Source organism: Syngnathoides biaculeatus, chromosome 14 (genome assembly GCF_019802595.1).
Source record: "Syngnathoides biaculeatus isolate LvHL_M chromosome 14, ASM1980259v1, whole genome shotgun sequence".
In the NCBI taxonomy this organism is placed as follows: Eukaryota; Metazoa; Chordata; class Actinopteri; order Syngnathiformes; family Syngnathidae; genus Syngnathoides; species Syngnathoides biaculeatus.
The window spans coordinates 12,006,969-12,033,062 of NC_084653.1; the positions used below are offsets into that span (position 1 = coordinate 12,006,969).

Here is a 26,094-nt window from a genome sequence, read left to right on the forward strand (position 1 = left end):
GTAAAAGGCTATCATTAATGAGGTAATCCTAGTACGTTTTTTTTTTTTCAATTGTGCAAAATGATGCTGAGTCCTCTATCAATTAGAGGAGTTTAAAATGACTAATAGAACAATAGACCGGCGCAATGATCATTTTGAAAAGGGTGCCGAGACTTCAAGAAAATTGTGCAGTTTAAAGTGACAAGTAGTGTGAAAGACTTGGAAAATGTCAATTGTGCAAATGGTGCAGATGCTACTCGAGCACATGAGTTGCTAGTATTGGTCAACAGCACATATGCAAATAGTGCAGAGTGGCGAGACTACTACTACATGAGTACGCTATAATTTGCCCGACAAAGACAACCATCTAAAGACAAAATTGGCAGCATGTTACAATGTCTGCTTGTTTTAGTTTCCATTGTCCGATAGCACCAACCACAAGAGCGTAAGTGTTGTAAACCAACAACGGGCTCCATTTTCAATGTAAAGGTAGACGTTTTCATACAGCATTTGTATTAGAAGTTATTCAGTTGTGGAGATGTTTATTGAGTTTATGTAAAGTGGATAAACTTTGTCGCAACAGGTTGATCTCATTCCAGGAGTTTCTGGCCTTTGAATCAGTTCTATGTGCCCCCGATGCCCTCTTCATAGTTGCCTTCCAACTGTTCGACAAGACCGGCACGGGGAACGTTTCTTTCGGTATGTACATAGTAGTCTGACAGGTTTGTGTGGTGGCAGAAACTGATTACTATCTAGGTTGGTTATATTATGCAATACATGCGTCTCTAATGCTGTACTAATTGGCTTCATTACTCCATTGCAAGGGAGACATGAACGCACACACATTCAAATGTTCTAAAACGTGCTGCTGCGAGAGGTTGCTATGGTAATACTAAGTGCTTCATTATTTTCCCTTTTTTCTCAGGCCATTTCAGATTTTTGGTCTTTAGTGCTATATTTTAATTTTAGAATTTAGAAACTGTTTTTACCATAGGAAATATGTAACAATTTTTTTTTACAGTCATACAACTTCAATAAGAAGTTAACCACTTTATAATCTGATTTGTCGAGAATTGAATGTGTACTAGGAAGTGAGTCTTTCTACATAAACAGTGAATGCATCCATCCATTCAGTGTACAGTACATTAGGTTCTTTTGTTATTGTTATTTCTGTTGTCGACTTATTACATTTCAGTCATCTTGAGAGCAGCCACAAAAGCAGTACTGGTTTCATAATTGTAATATGTAAATGGTTGTAATATGTGAACTTTACAGTTAAATGGACGTTATCAGCATTTTTCCTCCATGGTGTCACTGTCACAAAAGAACACAAAAAAGGGTCAAAGGAAAGCCGCCCGTGAACTAAAGTCTCATAAGATATGCGAAGGCCTTTCGTGTGTCGTTGTGCATGATTGAAATTCAACCTCTGGATTTTTGCACAGTGGCACACAGGCTAATGTCAGTAAAATTCTAAATCATATGACTTTGGGAATATTGGACCACTGAAGTTTAATTATAATTATATTACTATAATTATTATTATAATTAATAATTAGCCAGAGCATTAGACGGAATATGTTGCAGTGTAGGATAGATGCCTGTTGCTTAAATGATTAAGGTTTCATCTCAGGGCGGCAAGCGTGCGCCGTCACGTTAATATATTCTCTGAGACTATAAATAAACAGTTCAACGTATGCAGCCTCTTCGTGCAAGTATTCCGCTCCGTTTCTTACTGGCATTTCACACTTTCAGAGAATGTACGTGACATTTTCAGCCAGACTAAAGTCCATCATCACATTCCCTTCAACTGGGACTGTGAGTTCATCAGGCTACACTTCGGTCATGACAGAAGCAAGAACCTCAGCTACACAGAATTTACCCAGTTTCTGCAGGTAAAAAACATCTTTTCCCTCTCTCCATCCAAATCTGTGAACACCGTTAATTAACTTTTAATTGACTAAAGAAATAGTCATAGTAGTAATAGTAGTTAAGCTTTAGTGACTAGTTTCCAGTGTACAATAAAGCACCGCATGTTCTCGTTTCGCCATTCACAACTTCACCTATTTGGATTTCTAACTGACCCCTTACAAACGGCTAACAAACAGCTATTTGCTGTTTACGCTTTCTGTAATGTCAAAAGTTCCCGATGATGCAGATACAGTATTACTTTTTTTCAAAGTCACATCACCTGTAAGACATTTATTTTTTAGGGTAATATTGTTTTGATGAGTTGGAAATCATAAAGGGGTTTGGGATCATAGTTTGCAAAATATCTAAGGTTAAAGTATGAATGTAGGTAATTACCCTATACTGTACACATTTTAAGTGTGACTGAATTACAGATTTTTGCCACTTGTGAAATAGCGGCGGTTCTCTGTAAACTAACAATTAAGTTGGTTTAGTAGTGGTGAGCCAGTAATGCATGCGCTTAAATGTCAAACAAACAAACATAATCATTTCCTTCATCCTTTGCAGATTTTGGGCGAGATGGATATGCGAATTATCTTTTGACAGAAAAATCAAACATTTATTGAGAAGCACTATAGTTTATATGCCCCCCCCTCCTGTGCTGATGCCAACTCTGGGCCCAGGCTAAGACAAGCAAGCTATGTTCAACTGCCGAGGCAACAAATGTGGTCCAAAGCTGCGCGGTGTCCACGTTTCATATGTAAAATGCCTTGACATAAAGTGACAAACATGAAAATCCCCATCAGAAAGGTGCGGGGCCAGGAGGGAACATGCTGGCATGTGAGGTGGACCGTGGGCCAAAAGGTCATGTGCCATTTGAGCCTCCAGAACTCAGCAGGCCCATCCAGCAACACGTTTAATGGACGTTTTGCAGAATGCTATACATTCTAGTTTCAAGAATGATAGCAAAGGGGACACCCAGTTGTAGTGATCACCATTATTCTATGAGGACCTAAAAAAAAAAAAAGATGGTGCTGTTAAAGCTTAACCTAAAATATTTTGTGTTCGGGTTAGCAGAACGCAGAAGACTGAGCTGTCCCACAGTGAGCATGACCAAGTCCACTGGAACATTCTTTGGTTTATCTGACTTGACTGGTCCATTTTTAAAAAAAATCCTACCTTTTAAATAAGATATCAGGTTATCGAACTGGGTTATCTACTGCCTCCTTGTGTTTGGGATATTATTACACAAAACCTGAACTTGTAGGCATTCTTAATTATTTGTGAGACATCCTATCATATAGCGTGTGTCTCCAAATCACCAAACATTGAGAGAAGAGTTATTGAACCACAATCCACTGATTAGGTTATGAGAGCGTTGCAAAGAGGAAGTAACAGCTGGATATTGTGGTGACGTGGCTCTCTGATGCTCTGGTTACATGAACTTTGACAGCAGACGTTGGCCCGGGGTCAGCCTTCCTCTGCATCCCGTTCTGATTGCACGCTTGTCGTTTTGAATCATTTCACAAACACACAAACGCACACACACGTACCCGGCAGTCGGCTCAAAGAGCGCTCCTCTCTGTTCCAGGATCCGGCTTTTCGGGACATGGTTTCCATTAGTCTCCAGAGACACATGGTGATTACCAAAGCCTGTGTCTCTCACTGTCACATCAGATGACTTTCACATCTGCGCAACGGTGACATTATTACACTTTTTCCCCTTCAAGATTCCATTTCACAGCTCACTTATTGTGTGTTGCTCCTCATCACAGGAAACCTATCTCGTCGCCTTTTGTCAGCCTGACCCACTTGCTCTCTTCCTGTCTCTCCTCCATTGCTGTAGGAGCTGCAGCTGGAGCATGCCCGCCAGGCTTTCGCCCAAAAAGACATGGGGAAAAGTGGCACCATCACGGCATTGGACTTCAGCGACATCATGGCCACCATCAGGCACCACATGCTGACTCCATTTGTGGAGGAGAATCTGGTTTCTGTGAGTTGGAGAAAACGTTGTGTGGCAGCTGTTTAGACCGGGTTCCCCAACCACTGGGCCCGAGTCATCTCAAAGATATTTTATTTTGAAAATCAGCTTTACTTATCTGCCTGTGCTTTCGTCAAAATGCTCATTCAGCTTGGTTACCTTGCAACAATTCCCCACAAAAAAACAAGTTTGGAGAGCTTCCTTGGAAAGGAGCGCCAGATAAATACATACATAATAAATACAACTGTGTACAACTTTCAAGAAAATGAAAGCTGTGTTTAAAAGGCAATATTAGTAGTCCTACATAAGGTACAGGTTTATTGTTTGCTGACTCACATGCACCAACACGCTCTGAGTAATAGGTCACAACAGGCAAATGAGGCAGTGAAGCCAACAAACTTGCTTCCGGCAAAGAACAAGGCATTAAAAGACAAGACGTTGAGTACTTTTCAGCCAAAAAAAAAAAAGATTTCCCCAAGATAGGAGAAACAAGCACGTGGCTCCCACTCATTGCAACAATTACATATAGCGTAATGTAGTGATTCCCAAACCAAACAGTGTGCCGAGGTACATTAATGTGCCGTGAGGGCTCTTCGGGTGTGCGGTGGGAAGTTATCCAATTTTATGTGATTGCTAAAAAAAACATTTATTCCAAGAAATAATGTATTTTTTTTCATCTATTTATGCCAGTGAGGCACAATGACAGAGAACAAAAAAAATCCTCTTCCATTAGATGGCAGGAAGTACATACAGTAATTAATCGATCCATTTTTGGTGACATTTACTTTTGTTGGTGCACCGTGGGATTTTTCAATTGTAAAATATGTGCCTTGGCTCCATAAAGTTGGAAATCACTGCCGTAATGGTTAGTTTTATATTCAGTCATCGGTGGAAATGTTTTTTCTGATGTTTATGTGTCAAAATATGTCTTTACATGAACTGGTCCATGGCTCACGAAAACTTGGGACCACGTGTATGATGGTATATTGACTTTGTGTGTTGAGGAATTGATAAAGCCATATTTCTATCAAGCAGTAACTTTCAATTTGTGTTTGCCTCATGGGTTGTGCGGGCGTTGCTATATGATACACCATCCATTTAGCAGATGAAAGCGCACACACAATCACAGCCTTATAAACTCCATAACTGTGACAGATAATGAATATTTCATGTAAAATTGGGACAGGTAGACAGGGGTGACAAGGCACTGCTACCGATTTTGACGTTGGGATTCAGGTGCTTCGGCCTTTGGGCATCACGAAAGTCAAAATTTTGACATACAGTAGTTAAATAATCATTGGAGATGGTAGTCAATTGCCACCAGAAGTGTACAAAGCTTTGTAGCCCTGCCATTTTATCATACAAGGAGGCTAAGATAACTGCGGTTTTCTTTTTAGGGTAAACATAGTGTTTCATATGCTGATAGGTGGGTGAAGAGGAGTGTTTTATTTTGGAGGATTGAACAGCTGAAGCCGAGTGGCTCTCCGCTGCTATATAGTGGTTTTCGGCTAGCAGTGGTGTTATAGAAATAAATTGTTAATGATTAGTTGGTAGTTGCCGAAATGTTTGTTTTAAAATGGGGAAACCCCCTTCCCAACAAAACGGCCCAGCGTGGCCTCTGACATCTTTTGCTGTTTCTCCAGGCTGCTGGAGGAGGTACCTCCCACGTGGTGAGCTTCTCCTACTTCAACGCCTTTAACGCCCTCCTCAACAACATGGAGCTGATCCGCAAGATTTACAGCACCCTCGTCGGCACACACAAAGACACGCTTGTCACCAAAGGTAGTCCCGATCAGACTCGCCACCTCGTCACTGACACAATGTGCTGCTGCTCGTCATGACTCAATAATAATCAGCATGGATTTTGTTCTGTAGCTGTGTGATCATGTTTAACTGTCTTGACAGAATGGTGTGAGTGACCACACAGGGAACATTTTCTGTAGCGCTAAATTACTAAGGTAAATGAAAACGTTTAACCTGGTAATCAGACCACTTCCCCCTACATGTAGATCTGTGTAACTGATAGTCGTGCTGTCAGCCACCATCTACTCCTCAGTGTTTCCTGTTAAGATACTCCACTTCTGTCCCCTCCCTCGTTGTAGTATTTGCAAATAATTGAGTTTGAGTCGGCGAACCTTGAAATAACTAGCACGTTTCAGTTGCGCCAAAATATGCCATTGCAAAATGGGGCGCAAAGATCTGGGATTTGTTTGAGTGTCTCTTTTAAGCCTAATGAACTGATGTTAAAATAAAGCACTGCCGGTATTAAGGGACTGCCTTCATAAAAATATAATGTAGCTAATGACCTCCAATCTCCTAAAACAGCATGTTAACCATATACCTTTCATTTCACTGGAAAAGGAACGGTATTTGCAAATACTATCCGGCAGATCAACCAAAATGGTCAACTTTGATCTTTTTGAGGATAGACACCCTTTTTCACTTTTTATCATTTTAGAGGAGTTTGTCCACGCTGCCAATAAGTTTGGTCAGATCACTCCAATGGAGATCGACATCCTGTACCAACTCGCTGGTCTGCACACTCACTCGGGGTAGGTTTTTATGATTATAATACAGTATTATGATTATTAATGTTATACCATGGCAAATCATTGTGTTGGACAGTGTGTGCCACTTTTTTTTTTCTTCAAACATGTTCCCTTTTTGTTGTTTTTATTAGTTCCTGAGATCTCAGCATTGGCCAAAAGGGTATTTCTTTGTTCAATTTTGACACGTTTGGTCTAACAAGTTCCCCACTAGGTAGTGGAGCTACACATTAGTTGAGCTTTCAGTCACTTGTATGATTGAATTGCATATGAAAATTCAAATGATGACTTGTGGTCATATTAATATTCACATTTCATACTAATACCCCATCTTTTGGAGTTTTTCCTCCATTCCTCTACCTTGCTGTTATCCAAATAATGACACAATTTCCTACCCCTCTCACAGGAATTTAGTAGGATTTTCCACTGGATTGTGTAATTTGTATTGTGTTCCCCCCCTGTTAAATCAACTTAACTACCGCATCTAGAAGCAGAATCTGAAATAGACACTGCCTTGTGTGTGATTACCTTTACTCTGACTTTACTTACTTACCACAGCATACACTGCCTAGAGCAGGCTGAGCATCTGTAAAGCTGAAGTTTATGGTGACTTTTAAGTGGAGCATTACTGTGCAAAAGGTACCACATATTTATTTGTGTGAAAACCTACACAGCTCTTTTAATATTACACTATAAACATGCATTTGTACAAATAAAAGGCTCCCTGTGCTTCTGTAATACAGTACACTTTTATTTCGACCATATGTCTGATACACACAGCAGTGGCATATGAATTGCCCGCTGCCACTATGTGAGGAAATACAGTTTAAGGTTCCTCATTTAACAACATTTGGAGGCTTCAACGCTGCATGGGGAATCTCGTCATGTAGCTCAAAACCCAGTCTAAATTTACACTTAAATTTTCCCATTGTGAGAATAATAAAGGTCATCCAACCCAATGATTTCCAACCTTTATAGAGGCAAGGCACATATTCTACAATTGAAAAATCTCACGGCACACCAACAAAAGTAAATGTCACCAAAAATGGATTGATTAATTACTGTATGTACTTCCTGCCATCTCATAGAAGAGGATTTTTTTGTTCTGTCTGTCATAAATAGATGAAAAAAGATACATAATTTCTTGGAATAAATATTTTTTTTTTAGCAATTACATAAAATTGGATAACTTCGAGAGCTCATGGCACACTAATGTTTGGGAATCACTGATCTAACCTAATCAAAAAAACAAAAACAAAAAACTAATATTAAAAGTGGTCACTTTCAATTAAAAGTGGCCATTTATTGAAAGATTCCACATTTTCAAAATAAAAATTTACAATCACAGATAGGGATTCCAGAACTATGGATGTACTTTCGCATTGTAGTTTTTATTTTCCAACGTGCAGATCCAAGCAGCAATTTGCCGTAACGTTTTTCATTCAACTTTCAAAATGAAAACTTAAGTGCTAGTTTGTCTTGAGAATGTACTAGTACATTGGATCCAGAGATTTAGACCTTTTATAATTGAGTTCACACATTAAACGAAGCAATGGTTGAAAATGCAAAAGCTATTGCCTAATAAATGGCTCCACAGGTTGCATTATAAGAAAAACATCGTAAAACTGGCCTACAAGCAATACGTTAAGGAGTCCGTCTTATTTATTAAAACACATTCATCGATGCATTTTTTTCTATGTCACGTTCAAGCCAGTCAAATTTGCCTGGGAAATGTTACATCACGTGACACCGGGCTGCCCTTTTTCCTGTCCTAATTCTGTAACCTCCTCTGTTTTGTGTGTGTTTGTGTGTGTGTGTGTGTGTGTGTGTGTGTGTGTGTGTGTGTGTGTGTGTGTGTGTGTGGTGTGTGTGTGAAGGCGACTCAACCACAGTGACATCGAGAGGATAGCCCCCCTGGAAGAAGGAGACATGCCTTACCACCTTGTGGAGGCCCAGAGACAGGTAGCCTGATTGACACCTCACCACATTCTGATGCCTTTTATCTGAGCTTCCCTTCCAAGACTTCTGGCACAGTAGCAACAAACAAACCAAAAAAAAAAAAACCTTTAGAGGATGCTCTGTAAGTGAATTAGCAGAGTGGGCACATTTTTTTCCCCTCCTCTTGTGAAAGTGCATTACTTAAACTCCCAGATGAAAGTAGAGAAATTACATTTATAGAAAAGGAATGGATTGTTTCACCTCTTCGCGAAAGGCTGTCCTCACACACATCCACAGCCATCTCACATCTGCAGGCTGATAAAAGGCAGGGATTTTAGAGGCCTTTAGCAAGGTCTGCTAATGGCATGAAGGAGTTGAGAGGGGATCAAGGTGGCCGGGAGAACAACAATCTTGCCTTCATCGGATAACATGTTTCTCTATTGGGCTGTGGTCAGACCTACCGAGCCAGTGGTGCTCTCGGGATGTCTCAGAGGTCTGGAATTTGATTCCTCCGGGGTGATGCTACGATTCCAAGGCCTGCCCTTAACGGAAGCACGCTAATTGTTTTAAACCTTTGATCAAGTCCGGGATCTCGATCGCATGCAACTCCGCATCTGGCGGGAGAGGTGGGGGCGAGAAGGAGCAACATGTTGCGTTCATGTCTGGGAAAAGTTACTCACCACTTCAACACACGCACACACAGAATCTCACACAGACTTGTAGATATTTATCTGAACAGGGAGAAGGCTTGTGGGGCTTATCTACTCCCCTGCACCGCTGTGAAAACAAAGCTTTCAACATCAGACATAAATGTAGCTGAGCAGACAGATAAGAAAGAAATTATGCTTTGTGAAAATATAAGAACTTCAGCTCCTCCACATGTAGCTTCCAAGGGAAAACTCCAGGTCATGCGGTCAAATCCTAAATCCTGAATGGCGTTGTCCTACCCACTCTTGCGCTTCTTTCCATCCACACTGTATCTGGTTTTGCACAGTTTAATAAATAACCTTCCCCTCACACTCATTGGACCTGTGCTGTCTTTTTCTCTCACAGCATACCCATGAATTGTCCCGGCCCATCTGGCTCCAGGTTGCAGAGTCTGCCTACAGGTTCACTCTGGGCTCAATTGCCGGAGGTGAGTGATGCGTCTGCCGCCAAGGGGGTAACTCTAGCCGGCCAGACGGACGAGCCCGAGATTCCGGGGCCGGCCATTGTGCTGCAGGGCGAGGAGCTGAGATCTGAGGCTCCCGCATTGTGCGGCCGCGCCGGCGGTGGCTCCAGGCTGTCGTTGGATCCGGAGCTTTGGAATATTCCAAATCTTCCGGAACCGCACTCCCTGGAATCGCTGCATGATTAGACTGTGAGGAATTGATACAAGCAACCTCAGAAATAACGGGCCTTGTGTTGGGAGCAGTTTACATGTGTATGTGGCTTTATACCAATTGAAATCAGGGGAGCAGACATCATTAATCACAGGACTTGACGCAACCACCACGTGTGTTTTGGACGTTAATGAGCCACTGTCAAATTCAGTGGTGTTCACAAGTAGGATTTATTCCACTGCTCGCCATCCTCTTCTTGATTCTTTGATTCAGTATTCAGGAGACTGCAGATCTCTGCCAAGGCTGAACTATTCCGACATGGATGGAAGAAATTAGACTTTGAGGAATTAAGGAAAAAGCCTCATCACAATTGTTGACTGAGGTGGGAACTATCCTGGAATCATTACATCCCAGAGTATATCTGTGTCCCCATCAAAATGTTCTGGCTTCGTACTTGGCCCACAGATCCTTTCTTCCACAAAACTAGTTCTCGTTTAATTAATAGAAAACGGCAATGAAAACATTACCCATGAAACAATTTGGAAATTCTCACAAGGAGCTAAAAAAATTACATAGTATTTGATTATTGTCAAGGAGAACGTGATCTGAACCAGGTTGTGGGTCAATTTTCAGTTTCTCTTTATTTCAAATGTTTTTTCTCCATTCAAAGTTGTAGAAATTGGGTCAGAACTCATCATAAAACTGTAGAGGCAATGTGTTCAATTAACTATACCATTCTTAACTATCATGCTAAGATAAAAACAGTGAACTGACAGAAAATAAGTTCTTACTCTTAACTTCGATAACCAGTGACAAAGCTCTGTCGATCATGCAGAGGGAGACGGAATTCAAAAGAGAAGAAAGACCCCCCAGAACATGGAGGGACACACGTGGAGTTAATTGTTAAAATGCGAACTGATCAAGGCCTTCTCTGCTGGCCTAAACTCTACCAAAAGCACTGACCTACATATAGTACCTAATTCTACAGTTTTATTCCACGGAATTGTATTAAATTATTTCCAATAATTGATTTGCTCCCTGTCATTTAGTTTCTCGTGGTTGCAGTGCTTCCAGTAGTGTAAATTCTTTGTCCAATCAGATTTCAACCTGTGTGTGTTGCCGTGTCAATCTAATGTGCCCAGGGCCTTCAAAATCAGTCGTGCCAACAATGGTAACTTAAACTCTATTCGCAGTTGGACTGTTTCTTTAACCAATCCGATTTCAAATTCATCTTCATCCGGCCGCAGTGCAGTCAGTTGATAATGTCAGCAATTTTATGCCCTTTGATTTGTTGGTCATACCCTGTCAAATTGGGCTAGCTAAACACATCAGTAGCGATCTGCATACATTGATTCATTCAGCATCTCTTGTAAGCGTGATGTATTTCATTTAATTTTAGTACGCATTTGTCATGTTATTAGACATAGTTTGATTATGAACTGCTCCATAATATGTATATATTTTTTTTTCTACAGTGTTGATGATTTCCCTTAATTGCAAGTTGTTAGTGGAGGTGCAGTATGTAGCAAATGCATGGCCCGCCACTGCCATCCAATTTGATGTACATGCAATTGTATACATAACCTACATGTCAATAGCCCATCAAATATTCAGCTATGGACTAATATGTTTGTTTTTTTCAGCCACCGGGGCTACAGCTGTGTACCCCATCGACCTGGTCAAGACTCGCATGCAGAACCAGCGGTCCACAGGCTCGTTGGTGGGCGAGCTCATGTACAAAAACAGCTTCGACTGTGCCAAGAAAGTGCTGCGCTACGAGGGCTTCTTCGGATTCTACCGAGGTAATCCAGTGGCTCATTGTTATTATCTGTGAAAAATCATCCTGAGCCGGCACCTCAAATGCATCAGGGAGCGAGTGTTGGCGGCCCGCTTTGCTAATTGATACCAGAAACCTTTGGGCCTCCCGCTTCAACGGTGAATAAAGCGACACCCAGGGGTTGCGTTTTCATTATGTCCGAGGCAAGCCCCCGAGAGGACAATGAGCGGCAGAGTAGCAGCACTGTGTGATCTCGTTCAGACCGGATGGCGATAATGGCGCTGAGGGCTGGCGACGCACAACACTCTCACCCTGGGGCGCTTCACGTGGAAGAAGTCAAGACTGCCACCTACTGCTTCCTCCATCGACACAGCCCTTTTGTTGCTTTCCTCCTCCTCTTCCTCACTTGATGGAGGAGGCTGATTGACTCGGCGAAGGAGGCGTTCGCCTTTTTTGCCGGCGGTGTCCTAGTAGCAGTCACTCAGCAGCTCCCGCACAAAGCGAGCTGGCTTGATGAAGGACGCACGACAAAACAGTGCCCCCCCCAGCCACTCCCCTGCCCATTTCACGTCCGAGGCCGCATCGCGTCGATCCCGCGATGTGAATGCTAAGAGAGTCAAGCGTTCGTGCTGATTTTATTCCGCAATGAATCAGTGGTTAAAATGTTAAAATGCGCATATTGTTGAAAGAGTGGAGTTCAATCAAAGAAAGACGGGTTCTAAAGTCGTGACTGGGTGAGATTGTGGACGCAAAAGCACTGGTCGGGGCCCTTCATCAGCATCCAGTCATCTCTCTCCAAAGTCATCCTTCTGCTTTAAATTAGTGATTCTCACCAAGCTTTAACTTGGGGTCTGCATCATAATTTGTAATAAATTATGTTTAAGAATTAAAATAAAAAGGAAAAAAAAAAAAGGTCATTGCTATGTTACGTCGAGTACATTGGGACCCTGGTGCCAGTAAGACAAAACACAAACCAATTACTCTTCTCTATCTTGGCTTTGGCCCAATTTCAATAATTGGAACACATTATCACATAAATCTTGACATCCCGACATGAGTAAAGGCAACATTTTTTGAAGAACAGGGATTTTTTTATTATTATTATTTTTTTTAGAATATTGTGCCTTAATTACGTTTTCCAGAATATTTGTTAAAATGTACTTTATTAAAATATGACTTTAATGTCATAATATAAATTTATGTTGGAATAGGTAACCCACAACATGTTTAGGATTAATTTTGATTTTAATTATAAGGGGGGAAAAAAAAATCTCTCCGGACCCAAAAAGTTCGAGAAGCTCTGCTTTGGGTGGCATAATATATTGCATTATGTTTTGTGATATTTTTACATAGTGTTTAAAACCTTTCAAGTAAATTATGATTCAACCTATTCAGGATTTTACTGTTCGCCCGAAGCTAGCTGGGATAGGCTCCATCTTTCCCGTGACCCTTGTGAGGATGAGCGGCTTGGATAATGGATTGGATGAAGGATTTTTCTGACAGAAGATATTGGCAAAGAAAGAATATGCTCTAGGTTTAAATTCGCCATAAGAATCCTTTGAAAGTCTTCAATGTTTTAAATAACATTACACAATTATAAAGTGTGATGGGAGTGTAAAGTAAAGTAAAATTATTAACGCCCAATGCAGGAAAGGGACTCTGTCGAATGTGCAAAAGGATATCACTGTGTGCACCGAAGCTCACTCCATTGTACAATCTCTGCTTCTTTTGTCATCATCATCCCGTTTGCCAAAGATCTCATCACATTTTCCTCTTTTGCCATTACTGCTATCTTGACGTCAAAGAAAAAGCAGAACACGCTTGTGGAGTAAAACTTCATGTGCTCACTGCAGTGAAATTATGTCACGTGTGAGGGTGCTTTGAGATTTTTATGGAAAATGTTCATTTGGAATCCTTCAACCAAATATCTGGAGGCGTTTAATCTCTGAGGTTTCACTACACATGCAAGATTGTGGGAAATTTGTAATTTATTTTTCCCTCCACTATCTCTCCGGAAAGATTACACGTTAATTTTAACCGTCTTTGACCGCCAGCTCTCCTAATGGTCTCTGTATGAATAATATTTTGCAGGTCTCCTCCCGCAACTCATCGGCGTGGCGCCGGAGAAGGCCATCAAGCTAACGGCAAGTCGTTGTGAAGAACTGGCTTTGTGGATAAAAAAAACATGCATGGTAGCGGGCGCTCTTTGCAATCAAGACGCAGCCCCGACCACAAGTTCATGTTAATGTTGGGCTATCGAGGGAGGAATTGCGTCTCATCTGCTTTTTTTGTTCTGTTCCTCCCTCGCTCGCCCTCTTCTCAGATGAACGATTTCGTCAGAGACAAGTTCACCATAGAAGATGGTTCCATCCCTCTGGCAGCTGAAATTCTCGCTGGCGGCTGTGTAAGCATAACTTTAATATTTATATACCGTCTGCAGGGGAAACGAAGAACTGTTGTACGTACTGAATGTGAAATGTTTGAAGTTCAGATATTTTGTCATATACATCGTCAACATAATTGAATGTGATTTAAAAATTTGCAAGTTGAAGTTACATAACGCTTGTAGATTTTGCTAGTGGCTTTGCTCATCTATTTAAGTAACTAAATATTACATACAATAATAAAAATACTGATACACATAGAACATAATGATTCTTAAATGTTTATTAATATCTTAATAGACACGGGATCTGGATAATGGCCGATAGAGGTCGAAAAAGTAGATGTGCTGCCTTTACAAATCACTTGTGTCAATTATTTGATTTCCCACAGTCTGGGAGCTGTTAATTTATATTACTGATTGTTTGCGTCTTAAAGTGGAACTTGCTGAGAGCTTTTTGCAATATTTGGAGTGTTTTTGTCCCTTTGGTTGAACTGACTGAGGCAAAACTGCAAGGTATAATGTCAATCAGTGTCAACATACTGTAATACATTATTGAGCATTATTGCCTTTGTAAAGCCAGAATTAATGATAGTCACCTTAGATGTGTGCATTTATGTAATGCTGTGGTCGTGTTTTATTGGCTTTAGTCCCTTGATTGCCCCTTCACCGTCATCTCGGGATTGCTCAACAGCTCTCTCCCACATTATTCCACGGTCATTAAAATGAAACAAGTCTGACAAACGTGTATTTTTTTTTCTACATTGATATTAGATGTGTTGACATTTTTTAAGAAACATTAATACTCACGATGACGCATGGAAAGTGCCTTTCACAACACTCAGAACTGATGAGTCAATTAAATCGGCCCCAAATAAATTGGGACACAAATATACTGTTGTATGTACAGTAATTCACTAATAAGTGGATTAAGAGCACAGGCTGAGAAGGAACGCGACATTCATCCATCCAGCCAATCATAATGGCACAAAAAGGGCCACACTAATCATAGTGGAGTTTCTGTCCTTTTTTTTTCCCCAAGTGCAGAAAAATCTTTTCTTGGTTGAGTGATACCTTTGCCTGACTTCGCATTCACGTGCAGAGCATGAGACCTAATTTGAATTTGTTGTATAATCCAGTCTTTTCATGTAGCGCTTCACCTAAAAACAAAAACTGTGACTTAATTTTGTCCGTGAAATGACACACGTGCATAAAATTTGGCATCACGTGGCGTGGTGTGTTTACGTGGTACTTGAAATTATCCACCCGCCCCATTCATTGTTCAAAAGCGTTTGCTTTACGCCACTGACTTATCTTTCCTTTGCCCTTTTTTCGAGACGTGGTTTTTTTTTTTTTGAACGGTTATGACGTTTGTTGCTTTTAGATGAGTTATAGGTTTGATTAGCCCGACTTGATACTGCAGTCGCTTTGGATCCGTATCAGGTTTAGATCAACCTACAAAAATTTGAATGAATTAGAATTGCATAAAATCATTAAAATCAGATACATCTCACAAATGTACAAAAAAATAATCTGAACTGACCTGCAGTGTGAACGTATCCATTTCTACGCTTGGGAGTCTCACCTCCAATTCCCAACATGAACTGTACACAATATGTACTTCTGCAACACATTGTCAAAATAAAATGAAGGGGTTGAGGGCTTTGGGTGCTCTCAGTTTTACATCTTTATTCATGTTGCACTTTGTTGTGAATTCAGCCAAATTGTATGTTTCTAATGCCATAGTATAGATCCAAGAAGTGTGTTTCCTGCCAGGCACTGGGTGGCTGGAGGTTCTGAAGGAAACCAGGCCGGCTGCGGAGAAGAGCCCCGCAGGTTGCTCGCGGGGTCCGCGGGGTCGCAACCCCTGTCAGGGTGTAATTGGAGAAGAGGCCCTGCGGGGTCCTGGACGAAGCCGGTTCTTGCTCATTTGTGATTGAGTTTGACAGCGACGTCCATACCTGAAGCCCGCCAACATGGGCGGTGACACCACAGGATGTTTCTTGTACAAACCTTGTACTGGATGCATCCCATCTGGGGACTTCTGTCCTTCATTTAGAAGGCTTGGTAGGATTTTACCGTACCCCCTTTTTTTTTTCCTCCCATGAAAGGCTGCCAAATGATGCCTGGCATCAGAGAAGTAAAGAAGATAAAAGCGAGGGGTTGAGAGCATCCATCTTCAGAGCAGCGGATGCTCCCCCTCCTCCTCGTCTTCCACTAAAAAATGAGTAAATGCGCCCGAGCTTTTTTTAGATCCTAGCTCGGATGTTTACAGATAAGACCCCTGCCCTTGATGTCACCAGCGGCCATCCTGAAGCCTGATTAGCTTTTGGGGGAGGGGGTGATAAATGTGCCTGAGTCACAGGGCGCCGTGCCTCGGGCTGAGCCGTCCAGGGGTGGTTCGGCGCTCTTCCCCCCCCTGGGAACGAGGGTGAATTTGGGAAGTGTGCGGGGCTAAGGCCAGGCCGGCTCACTTGCCCCCACCACAGGAGCTGCCCTGGGGAGGAGAGTGGGTGGAAGAGAGAGCAGAGGGCCTGTGCCAGGGTCACAGCCTCCTGAGCGCGATCCAGGGCCAGTCCTCACCCGACGTCTGCTCTGACCTGACCCCGCTTGCTCCTCTATCAATGCCTGCTTTTTTTTCCTGCTCCTTCCAAGGCCGACGCCTGACAGCGTGAAACTGCAGCGGGCGGGGATGAAAAGTGGCTTTTGTGTTGTCGTAATTTATGAGACCACATTTGGGGCAAATGCTTACACATCATTACCACCGTCACACGTTGCTGCGTGAACTCACTTAACCGTTCAAATTGAACTACTGCTCTATTTGCAAACCTTTAGTCAGCCCTCATTGTATCCCACAGGCCGGTGGCTCCCAGGTGATTTTCACCAACCCTCTGGAGATCGTAAAGATCCGCCTGCAGGTGGCCGGAGAGATCACCACGGGCCCCAGGGTCAGCGCCCTCAATGTTGTACGAGATCTGGGCTTCTTTGGCCTCTACAAGGTGGGTCAGCAAACCTGCGCCGGGCTGTCTGTCACACAAGGGCGGAGGAGGACACGCGTCAAGAGTTTACATGTTACTTTTGGTACACACAGGTACTGAGAAAGGATGCTTCCCCCCCAACTTAGACCCTGTAAAGTGAAGATAAATGTCATGCAAATTTGACACAACACACAGATATTGTTAACAAGCGTTTGAATTGAATTTGAAAAAAAATTAGGAACTGAAATGGTGAAAAACAGTTTGATAACACTATAACTTCACAGTTGAGTTCTACACAGTTATGGTTTTTACTTGTTTTCATGACGTGAGATGGGCGAGACATCGGTGAGTCCGTGTGTGAACGCCTGGGCGTGAACTGTGACAGACAGCAGCCTCTGCACATCCGCGTGCTCGCAGCTTGTTTATGGTTTACTGTTTCCATGGAGTTTACGAAATGGCCACAAAATGCATCTTCAACTGTGACTCTCCATTCTCAGCTGCGAAGGCGTTGCAGTTAATCTTGTCTGTGTAGATTCCCAGACACGAAACTTGTGCTGTTTTCAAACTGTGGAACAAGCAAAATGAAACAATGCGATGAACAAATGAGGGTGGGCCGCTTGCAACACGCCACCGCTGCTGCTTTTCCAGATTCCTGCGGCTTTCCTGGCAGGGCAAATCACGTAGTTTGACGTCGAGCAGACAGTGTGTGGCTTCGTAAGAAAAGTCACACATACACACACAAAAGCTGTGAAAAATGCTGACTACTTCTTGGCAGAAGCAGCAAACAGCCAACAGAGTGTGATGGATGTCTCTCAGGAGGCCTGCCTCTGCCTTGAGGAGCTTTGGCTCCATCAACATTAAAGTTGCCTTGAGGCGAAATAAGACAGCTCCCAAAAGCACTTCCTCGCCAAGACGACACCCCCATTTTGCCCACGAAGCAGTCCCATGTCCGCATATTCCAAATGATCCTCTGTATTTGTTGTGTTTTAGGGCGCTAAAGCCTGCTTCCTCAGAGACATCCCCTTCTCCGCCATCTACTTCCCTGCGTACGCCCACACCAAAGAGATGCTCGCAGATGACAAAGGAAAAGTGGGGGCGTTGCAGCTGCTCGCTGCTGGAGCCATTGCAGGTACCCACCCAGTTTGGCTAAGCATCTATATACAGTATATCATTTTTATCTTCAAAAAAAGAAATATAGGGTTAGATACATATTTGTACTATGTTACACACACTTTATTTAAACATTTTAAAATACACATCGAATTCCACACGCAAGTATTCCTTTGCATCTGTTTTCACGGCTTGACCCGGGGCAAGGCTGTGATCAAGACTGGCCCCCAGCATCTATCGGCAACGCTCGTCGTGAAATTAGTCACAGCAGTGATAGCGGAAAACGGCATTGCTATCTGTTTGGTGATTGTAAAAACGACAATGTTCCAATTTCCGGCAGCATATTGGCGGTATTTCATCGGTATTTTCACTCTGTTAACATTTCATAGAGGCGCATTCTTTTTAATTACGGCATCGTTATCAACTTATAGACATACTGATACTGTCATAACTGGGACTTGTGGGCGGATCCAAATGCACGACTCGGGCGACAGGAAAGTAGTAAAGAGAAAGTCTTTATTCGTTCCAGAGTCGGTAACCGGGGAGTCAGTCAGCACAAACAGCAGGAACAGTAGCGACAGGCGTTGGTCGGTACACAGGGGGTCGGCGTCAGGAATGCGGAAGCGCGGGAACGAGGCATGCGAGGTGATTATCTGGCGAAGACCAATCGTCCCCGGGGTCCTAGAAGTACATGGTCTAATCAGAGGGGATGAGACGCAGGTGTGGGCCTCCGAATTAGCGCCGGCCTGCTGGGACCCGCCCAGCCAGGGTTGGAACGGCAGGGCCGAGACACATACGTACGCATATGTTTTCGAGTGGTCTGCACGTTTTCCAGTATGACGAAAGTCTTGGCGCGAAAAGACGAAGATAGTGCCAGGGAAATTGATAAAAACCACAGGGGGAAAAAACGGTTTCATGGCTTGAAAAAAAGTGTAACCGTGCAGATAGGAACGAACACATACAAAAAGTGGACGTTCCCGGCAAAGGGCTGTGTACTCTGTGTTCCGATATGATCAATTATGGAAGCCGAAGAGCAAAAACTATCCAAGAGCATATCCAAACAAGGAAACACAATGGTATGTTGGACATAAATTTGTCAAATATTATATCATTGACAACTGTTAATACGATTAGGCCTATCTGTAGCCATGGTCCTGTAGATCACGGAATTTATCGCTCACTTTTATATTTCATGATCTCTCTCTCGCTCTCTTACTTGTGTACCTATTTTTGATGTATAACTTATAAGTGCAGCAGCTTATTTGATGTAAATTTCACCCAGTCTACATTTTTTGTGTCTGAAGTTTGGGGAAAATGATATTGGTTGTTTGGACTCATATTTTAAGTTTTCAAAATCATATGATTGCACTGTAGGTACACTGTTAGAAGTAACCAGAGCTCACCATTTAAGTGTGTTTGCGCCTATGAAATCCCCCCACGCATGTGTTGCCAAAGGTTTTTGTGTGTTTTTCAGAATTGGTCATTCTCATCCCTGATAATAAGTCAAAACAAAATGTGTTTTCAAATGACTAAGGTGTAATTGTCTGTTTGGTATATTTAACAGTAAACTTCAATTGGGAGTGGCAATAAACAGCTTGAAGTCTTTTTTTGGAATGATTGTTTCCAAGTTCCCAAGCTGCTGCTTGTTTTGAATGGAGGTCACAAGTGACCTATCTCGCGACCAGTGTCGCTTCAAACCCGGCATTAATCACCACTTGATTCCTTGTTTGTGAATTGTTTCCTCAAAGGGGTCCCCGCAGCATCGCTCGTGACTCCCGCCGATGTCATCAAGACGAGACTGCAGGTGGCGGCCAGAGCGGGCCAGACCACGTACAACGGAGTCATTGACTGCTTCAGAAAGATCCTCAAGGAGGAAGGTTTCCGGGCCTTTTGGAAGGGCGCGGGAGGTAGGACGCCTGATTTAAGCACAGATTCAAGCACATGGAACATTCACTTAACTAACGTTATGTCACTTACAGTAGACACATGAGATTCGTAAATACAGTGATGGCTTGGTTCTCCACCACAATCTGTTCCAGAAGGCGGTTCGAGAAGTGATATGTTCGAAAACCGAATCAATGCTTCCCATTACGATGAATAGAATAAGAAATGATGCGTTCCAAGCCTAAAAAAATTAGGATTTTTAAAGCATTTTTAAAAATTTTCCTGATACTAAACTTCATAGTAGAAATACATGTAAAGTTTAAATACTTATCATAAAATAATTTAAGAAATATTTATTTTTGCTTAATATGTATGCTTTAGTAGTAAAGTACGCTGGCTGGGAGTGTATTCCCCTATCTGTATAGCGAGTCGGCCCCAGCCTTGTAAACATTTTATTAACAAAAGTGCAGAATAACTTTAAACAAGCAACTTGCTTTCTTTGCAGCCATGATTGGGGGTTAATACGGTAGTCATTACCGGGACACGTCTGCGTTATACAGAATAACAAAAAAAGCGCACGGGTTGCGCCGCGCACGCGTTATGTCATTTCCGGATTTTTTTCTAGGGGCTTTCAAATTGACAATAACAAAATCTGTCACGGGTGGGTAAGCTGGTTGCGCCGCACGCATTATTTCCGGGGTTTTTTTCGGCAGCGTGGGAAAGCTTGTCGTGGTGGGTCAGCTGGTCTGGCTGCATGTAAAATGTTATTTCCGTGTTTTTTCAGCGAGTAGCGATTTTCGTTCAAAGACAAAAGCAAAAAAATCTCAAACTTTTCGTTTGAAAATGGGGACGTTTGAGAACTGAGGCTTTGCTGTAAATTGAATTGAATTGAATTTTTTTTTTAAGTAACCTTTTTTGGGGAAAACACACTGCCGAAAGGATGCGACTATTAATGAATGTATATGTAAAGTATGTTCCATACAAAAATGGTGTTTTTAAAGTTAACTTTTTTCAAATCCTTTTAATGCAGGACATGTTTGACTTTATTAGAATATGCAATGGGCCCCCCAAAAATGTGGAGTTGGCTGCAAATGTCCCCTGGCCTGGACTTTGGACATCGCTCAAACTCAAATCAACTTGACCTTATGTTTTGGGGATAAACCCCCCCCACAAAAAAAAAAAAAAAAAACCACAGCTGTACTGTAAAACAATAATGAAGATTAAATGTAAAACATACAATATAAAAAGAATATTTTTCTTTATAATTCTTAAAAACAAACCCGTGCAGCGTCTGTGATTTACAGCAAAATGTCAGTCCTTGGTTTAGTCTTCAATTGACTTACCATGGTTTTCAAGAGGAACCCACAGTACCCCAGAGAAGGCTGTACAGTAACTACAATAATAACATTACAATTTTAGTGGACTCAATTGACCAATGAATATACAGTACATAAAACATTAACACACCCATATTCAAATGGCGTGTTTTTGTGGTAATAAAATAAGACCAAGCGGGAACATTTTTTTTTTTTTTTTTGCTAAATTTTGAAACCAAGTTTAAATGTTTTGGCCAGACTGAAATCCAACCTTTGAACTTTAGTTGTGGTGTCAACACAAAATTGTGCCAGCTTGTTGGTGCTTGCCAACTCCGATTTAAGTTTTAAGAACACAGCAACATTACTGGTTATATTATTCACATTCATGCAACCATGTTTTCATTGTCCCTATCAAAAAAAAAAAAAAAAACAACTCACACTTTGAGTTCTACAGGTTAGTGGTCACAAAGGTGGAACAAATTTGGAAACAATTTCTTCTACCATTTTTTTCCTAAAATCTGACATTTGAAGAGAACCTTTTATATTAACTGTAGACACCGATGTTTGATCAGTAGAAATATTAACCTCCACGTGTCTTTTAGCTCGAGTCTTCCGATCCTCACCGCAATTCGGCGTCACCTTGGTGACCTACGAACTGCTGCAAAGATGGTTTAACGTCGATTTTGGTGGACAGTAAGTACTTCGACCACCATCGCACGTTACATCCATCAATCATCTCAGCCCTAATCATACCACCCTCCCCCACAGCCATCCTCCAGGATCGCAACCCACTGCTGTTCCCAAATCGGACGACCTCCCTCCCATCAGCGTGGACCACGTGGGCGGATACCGTCTGGCAGCTGCCACGTTTGCAGGCGTGGAGAGAAAGTTCGGCCTTCAGCTGCCTAAGTTTGAAGCTTCAGTGGCAGCGCAGGTCAAAGCGCCAACACTGTGAGACCCATTTCCTGCAAAAAATGGCTTTAACTGAGCAAGTGACTTTCTTTTCAAATGCTGCATGAGTATGGCTTTTTGGTGTTTACGTTGCAAGGCTTGCACAATTTGTACATACTGTACTTCTTCCTAGAGGAACATTATGACATTGCAAAGGATTGTTACTGTATGCAAATGAGCTTGGGTGTTGGTGCATGCATATGCTATGTACAGATGTTTTCAAAGTGGTTATTTTGATCCGGGGCTATTTTAAATGTATTTATTTTATTGGAATAAATGGTTTCCAACCGTTTCTATTGTGTGAAAAGGAGATTTGAGTTTCTAAAGCATGGAGCTTCCCACTTGCCCAATCAATGGAATATATTAAAACTGTAAATACGGGGACCCCACCTGCTGCATATGCATCTTTTTGGGGGAGAACCTGTGACCCTATTGAGGATGAGGGTTCAGTACATGGATGGAAAAAACAATCTACAGTGAACCCAAGCTGGCCAAATGCTTTGAGTACTGAATTTCCTTAGGAAGAACTTTTGCCATTTTATTTTATTAAACCATTGACAGCGCAACTTTTTGGTAGCAACCCATATTTTATCAACCCTTGCTTTTTTTGAGATTTCCCAAAGGAAATAAAATGCACTCATTTTCTGTATTGCTTGGTAAAGAAACAAATCAACACTGAAGATACTATGAACTTGTTTTATAGATCTTTAAATCACTGAGTGTTTACAGCATAGATGATCATCTTATGCATGGAGGACATTCTGGTAAGAGCTGCAAGGAAACATTACTTCCTTGAACAACATCAACCCCTCTGGAATTTTTCATGCAGATGAGCTACAGTTAAGAGATGTTTACATTTGAAAGATGTGAATGATTCCACAAAAATGGAGGAAGGGAAACAAGAGGAGGAATGTGGTGGAGAGAAACTATTTGGCTTGAAGAATTCATGTATGGCGAGTGTCAACATGACCAAGACAAAGACGCGGGGTTGAATTTCAAATGTTTAAGGCATCTCGTTGAAGAAGGAAAAAAAAAAAACAAAATTTGGAGCTTTCCAAGTGTGGCTCTGATGTTTGGGTTAGGGTTGACCTGTTCCCAAAAGACGAGGTGGAAATGATCGGCTGACTCGCCTCGCAGCAGGAAATTTTCAAGCCGGGGTCTTAACGAGTCCGCTGATGATCCCTGAACACACTGCGGCCATGTGCGGCGTCATCACGCTGTCAAACGCTGAGCCGCCAGCTCCTCGGCGTCGTCTCTGTTCTCGTTGATGTCAGCCAAAGTACGGACGAAACGGCTCCACTCGTCGTTCCGCGGGGCAGCGATTTGCTGTGGATGAGAGACCATGACTGCCATCTGTACATCATCAAAACTGACCCATTCTTTTAGGGCAGCAGTGAGCAAATAGCATTTGATGAAAAATTACTGATTTATTAAATGTGCATGTGAGTAGCAGGTATTTTCATTGCCCACTTGGAGTGGGCATCTTCAAATTCCGTCGCAGTATCTGTGAACTTGAGTGTGTGTGGCTTTGAAAGACGGGGCCCGGCCTGGTTAGTGACGTGGATGTCAGCGAATGAAAATGTCACGTTGGATGGCTTTTAATTAGTTAACCTATTAAGCCAGTCTGCATGTTGAGTGACTCATTGCGTAGTGATGCAGGTACTATTATTATTATTATTATTATGAGTCCTCCGCACCTTAAACGTCATGGTATCGTGCGCGAGAATTTCTTACGATACGAAGCTAGCAGTATTTCAAATATTACCCAAGATAGAAATTAGTAATCAGATGACATTTTCTTGGTAACTGTGGTAAGACTAGTCATCACAGAGATGAATCTAACGTCTCACACAGTGGCGCCCACTGGAAGGGGAACTTTGACCTGATTCCAGTAAAGATTTGTTAAAACTTGACAAATCTCACCGTACCACAACAAACTAAACTTAGAGTGACGTGTTCACATAAACAGCACAAGGCTCAGGCTTACTCACCTCCCCAATGTCATACACCAGCACTCGTCCCTCTGAGTCTCCCACGGCGATTTCTCTTCCGGAAGGAGCCCATCGGATCCTGTTGAGAGCCGGGTTCCCATCCACGGTCACGCTGGCTGTTGGGACCTGAAAGGAAGTGTGGACGAATAATAACGACATCAAAAGAAGCATCAGGTCATGTGCCAAGCATCCAGGCAATGGTTCAAGAAGTAATGAGTCATAGCGAGCAGTTAAAGTCCTAGTAAGCCACAAACATTAAATCGAGGCAACTGGAATAAATTTGTTTTTTCCCCCCTCAATTTCTCAAACAGGACTTTAGGCTAATGAAATGTATCCAATAAAAGCATGGCCGTCCCCATGTTTGGACTTTCAGCGGTGCCTTGAGAAATTAAGATGAGCCATTCCGTGAGCACGCTCAAAACGACTCAAAACCGATCAGATGATTTTTTTTTCCCCCCCATTGAAATGAGTGGAAATGGCATTAATCCATTACATCCCACCCCACCCCACCCCAAACCTATGTATTTTAATGATGAAAAATAGTGCCTCATAACATTGTACTTATAAAAACATGCAGTACTGACATTTAGATAGAATTGAAAATATATACTGTTCACTGGGGTGTTATTTAGAATCGCACTTGAGCACTACGTAGTCCTCGCTGCTTCGTAGCTGCCAATAACGTTGCAATGTGGTGTGCACCATCTTGAAGTCAAGTGGGATTCATAATACTGTCTACCTCATCAGTAGGGGAATAGTGTTAGTAGTGCTATGCAGTGAATAAAGACTAACAATAATACTTTGCCAGTATATTCTCTCTTTGCTTTGTAGCTGAACCAACTGTGTTAAATCTTTTGCTTAATGGGTTAAAGCACAAACATAGACCATAATTCCCAGCCTACAGAGCGCACCTGGTTATAAGCCTCACCCATTACATTTGTAAAATACCATTTGGTACGTACATACGCCGCAGCTGTGTAAAAGCAGCCAGTGCCCACATTGAAACATGAGATATTTATGAAGAAAGACGGTACACAGAAAGTTTAACGCAAGCGCCGCCACGCTAATGCTAACACTAGCACCGCCACGCTAACAGCGCCGGTTAAAAATAAAACACACCGGTAAAAATCACAGAGAAACGGCACTAACCTGCTAGCGCAGCGCTAACCAGGCTGGACCAGTAAAAGTCACTTGCTTGGCACATATATTTCACCGGTCTCATTCTTACCTTTTCAGCTCGAGTGCCCCTTGCGGCCTTTAGAAAAAAATGCAAAAATTAGCCGCATCACCGCAAAAACTGCGGGGTTGAAAGCGTGTGAAAAAAGTCGCTAATTAGCGTTACGATAGCAGGGCCTTTTGTCAGGGAGTTTGGCTGTTCTAAATACACAAAGTGTAATTATATTTATTCTATGTTTAGTTTTGACAGTAAAACGGGTGGGAAAAGGAAACAGCATGAAGTGAAGCCTCATTTTTTTTTTATAAATGATTCACTAGTTTCCAAACGGCTGCTCACTGTAACGTGATGATGAAACTGTTTCAGATCTGTGCTTGAAAAAAAAGACCTTAAAATAAATACATAAAAACAAAATAATTTGAGATTTCATGCTGTATGCTTAATATCTCGCGTGTTGGAGTTAATGTTGCACCTCTGTGTCATTGTTGAGGTTCCACAGGTCCAGGTGGCCCACACCGTCCACACAAGCGAACAGAGCCGGGTGAGTCGGAGACCACATGACGTCATACACATAGTCAGAGTTGTCCTCAAACGAATAGAGCGGCTTGTTGTTCTGCAAACAACGCAACAACGTGTCATGAAAATTTTACTGCCAGTTGAAGCCAGAAGTTTACATACACTATGCAAAAACATTTCATTTTTCTGTCACTGTCTGAAGTCAAATCAGACTAAACCTCTCTCGTTTCGGGTCAGTCAGGATCACCAAAATTATTTTAGTTTGTTATAGGCCAAAATGACGGAGAGAATTTCTTAGAAAATATTTTCTTCTAGGTCAAAAGTTTACACACATTTCCTT

General features: G+C 42.1%; 2 protein-coding genes across 5 annotated transcripts in view; one reads left to right on the plus strand and one right to left on the minus strand.

Annotated features, from left to right (window-relative positions):
* Positions 1-22,365, plus strand: part of LOC133511938 (electrogenic aspartate/glutamate antiporter SLC25A12, mitochondrial-like) — a 28,218-nt gene extending 5,853 nt beyond the window's left edge. The window contains exons 5-19 of the mRNA XM_061841054.1: positions 563-678; positions 1,732-1,871; positions 3,734-3,880; positions 5,512-5,650; positions 6,327-6,420; positions 8,292-8,376; positions 9,406-9,487; positions 11,318-11,476; positions 13,543-13,595; positions 13,775-13,855; positions 16,693-16,833; positions 17,803-17,941; positions 19,671-19,829; positions 21,725-21,815; positions 21,891-22,365. Of these exons, the coding sequence (XP_061697038.1) occupies positions 563-678; positions 1,732-1,871; positions 3,734-3,880; positions 5,512-5,650; positions 6,327-6,420; positions 8,292-8,376; positions 9,406-9,487; positions 11,318-11,476; positions 13,543-13,595; positions 13,775-13,855; positions 16,693-16,833; positions 17,803-17,941; positions 19,671-19,829; positions 21,725-21,815; positions 21,891-22,077 (1,813 nt within the window). The 3' untranslated portion in view covers positions 22,078-22,365. The remainder of the gene's footprint in view (positions 1-562; positions 679-1,731; positions 1,872-3,733; positions 3,881-5,511; positions 5,651-6,326; positions 6,421-8,291; positions 8,377-9,405; positions 9,488-11,317; positions 11,477-13,542; positions 13,596-13,774; positions 13,856-16,692; positions 16,834-17,802; positions 17,942-19,670; positions 19,830-21,724; positions 21,816-21,890) is intronic.
* Positions 22,366-22,755: 390 nt separating this feature from the next.
* The window catches only part of LOC133511939 (dynein, cytoplasmic 1, intermediate chain 2a-like), a 28,265-nt gene continuing 24,926 nt past the window's right edge, over positions 22,756-26,094 (minus strand). For all 4 annotated transcript variants that reach the window (XM_061841057.1, XM_061841055.1, XM_061841058.1 and 1 more), the window contains 3 exons: positions 25,711-25,851; positions 24,065-24,190; positions 22,756-23,399 (listed from right to left, as the gene is read on the minus strand). In XM_061841057.1, the coding sequence (XP_061697041.1) occupies positions 23,286-23,399; positions 24,065-24,190; positions 25,711-25,851 (381 nt within the window). In that variant the 3' untranslated portion in view covers positions 22,756-23,285. The remainder of the gene's footprint in view (positions 23,400-24,064; positions 24,191-25,710; positions 25,852-26,094) is intronic.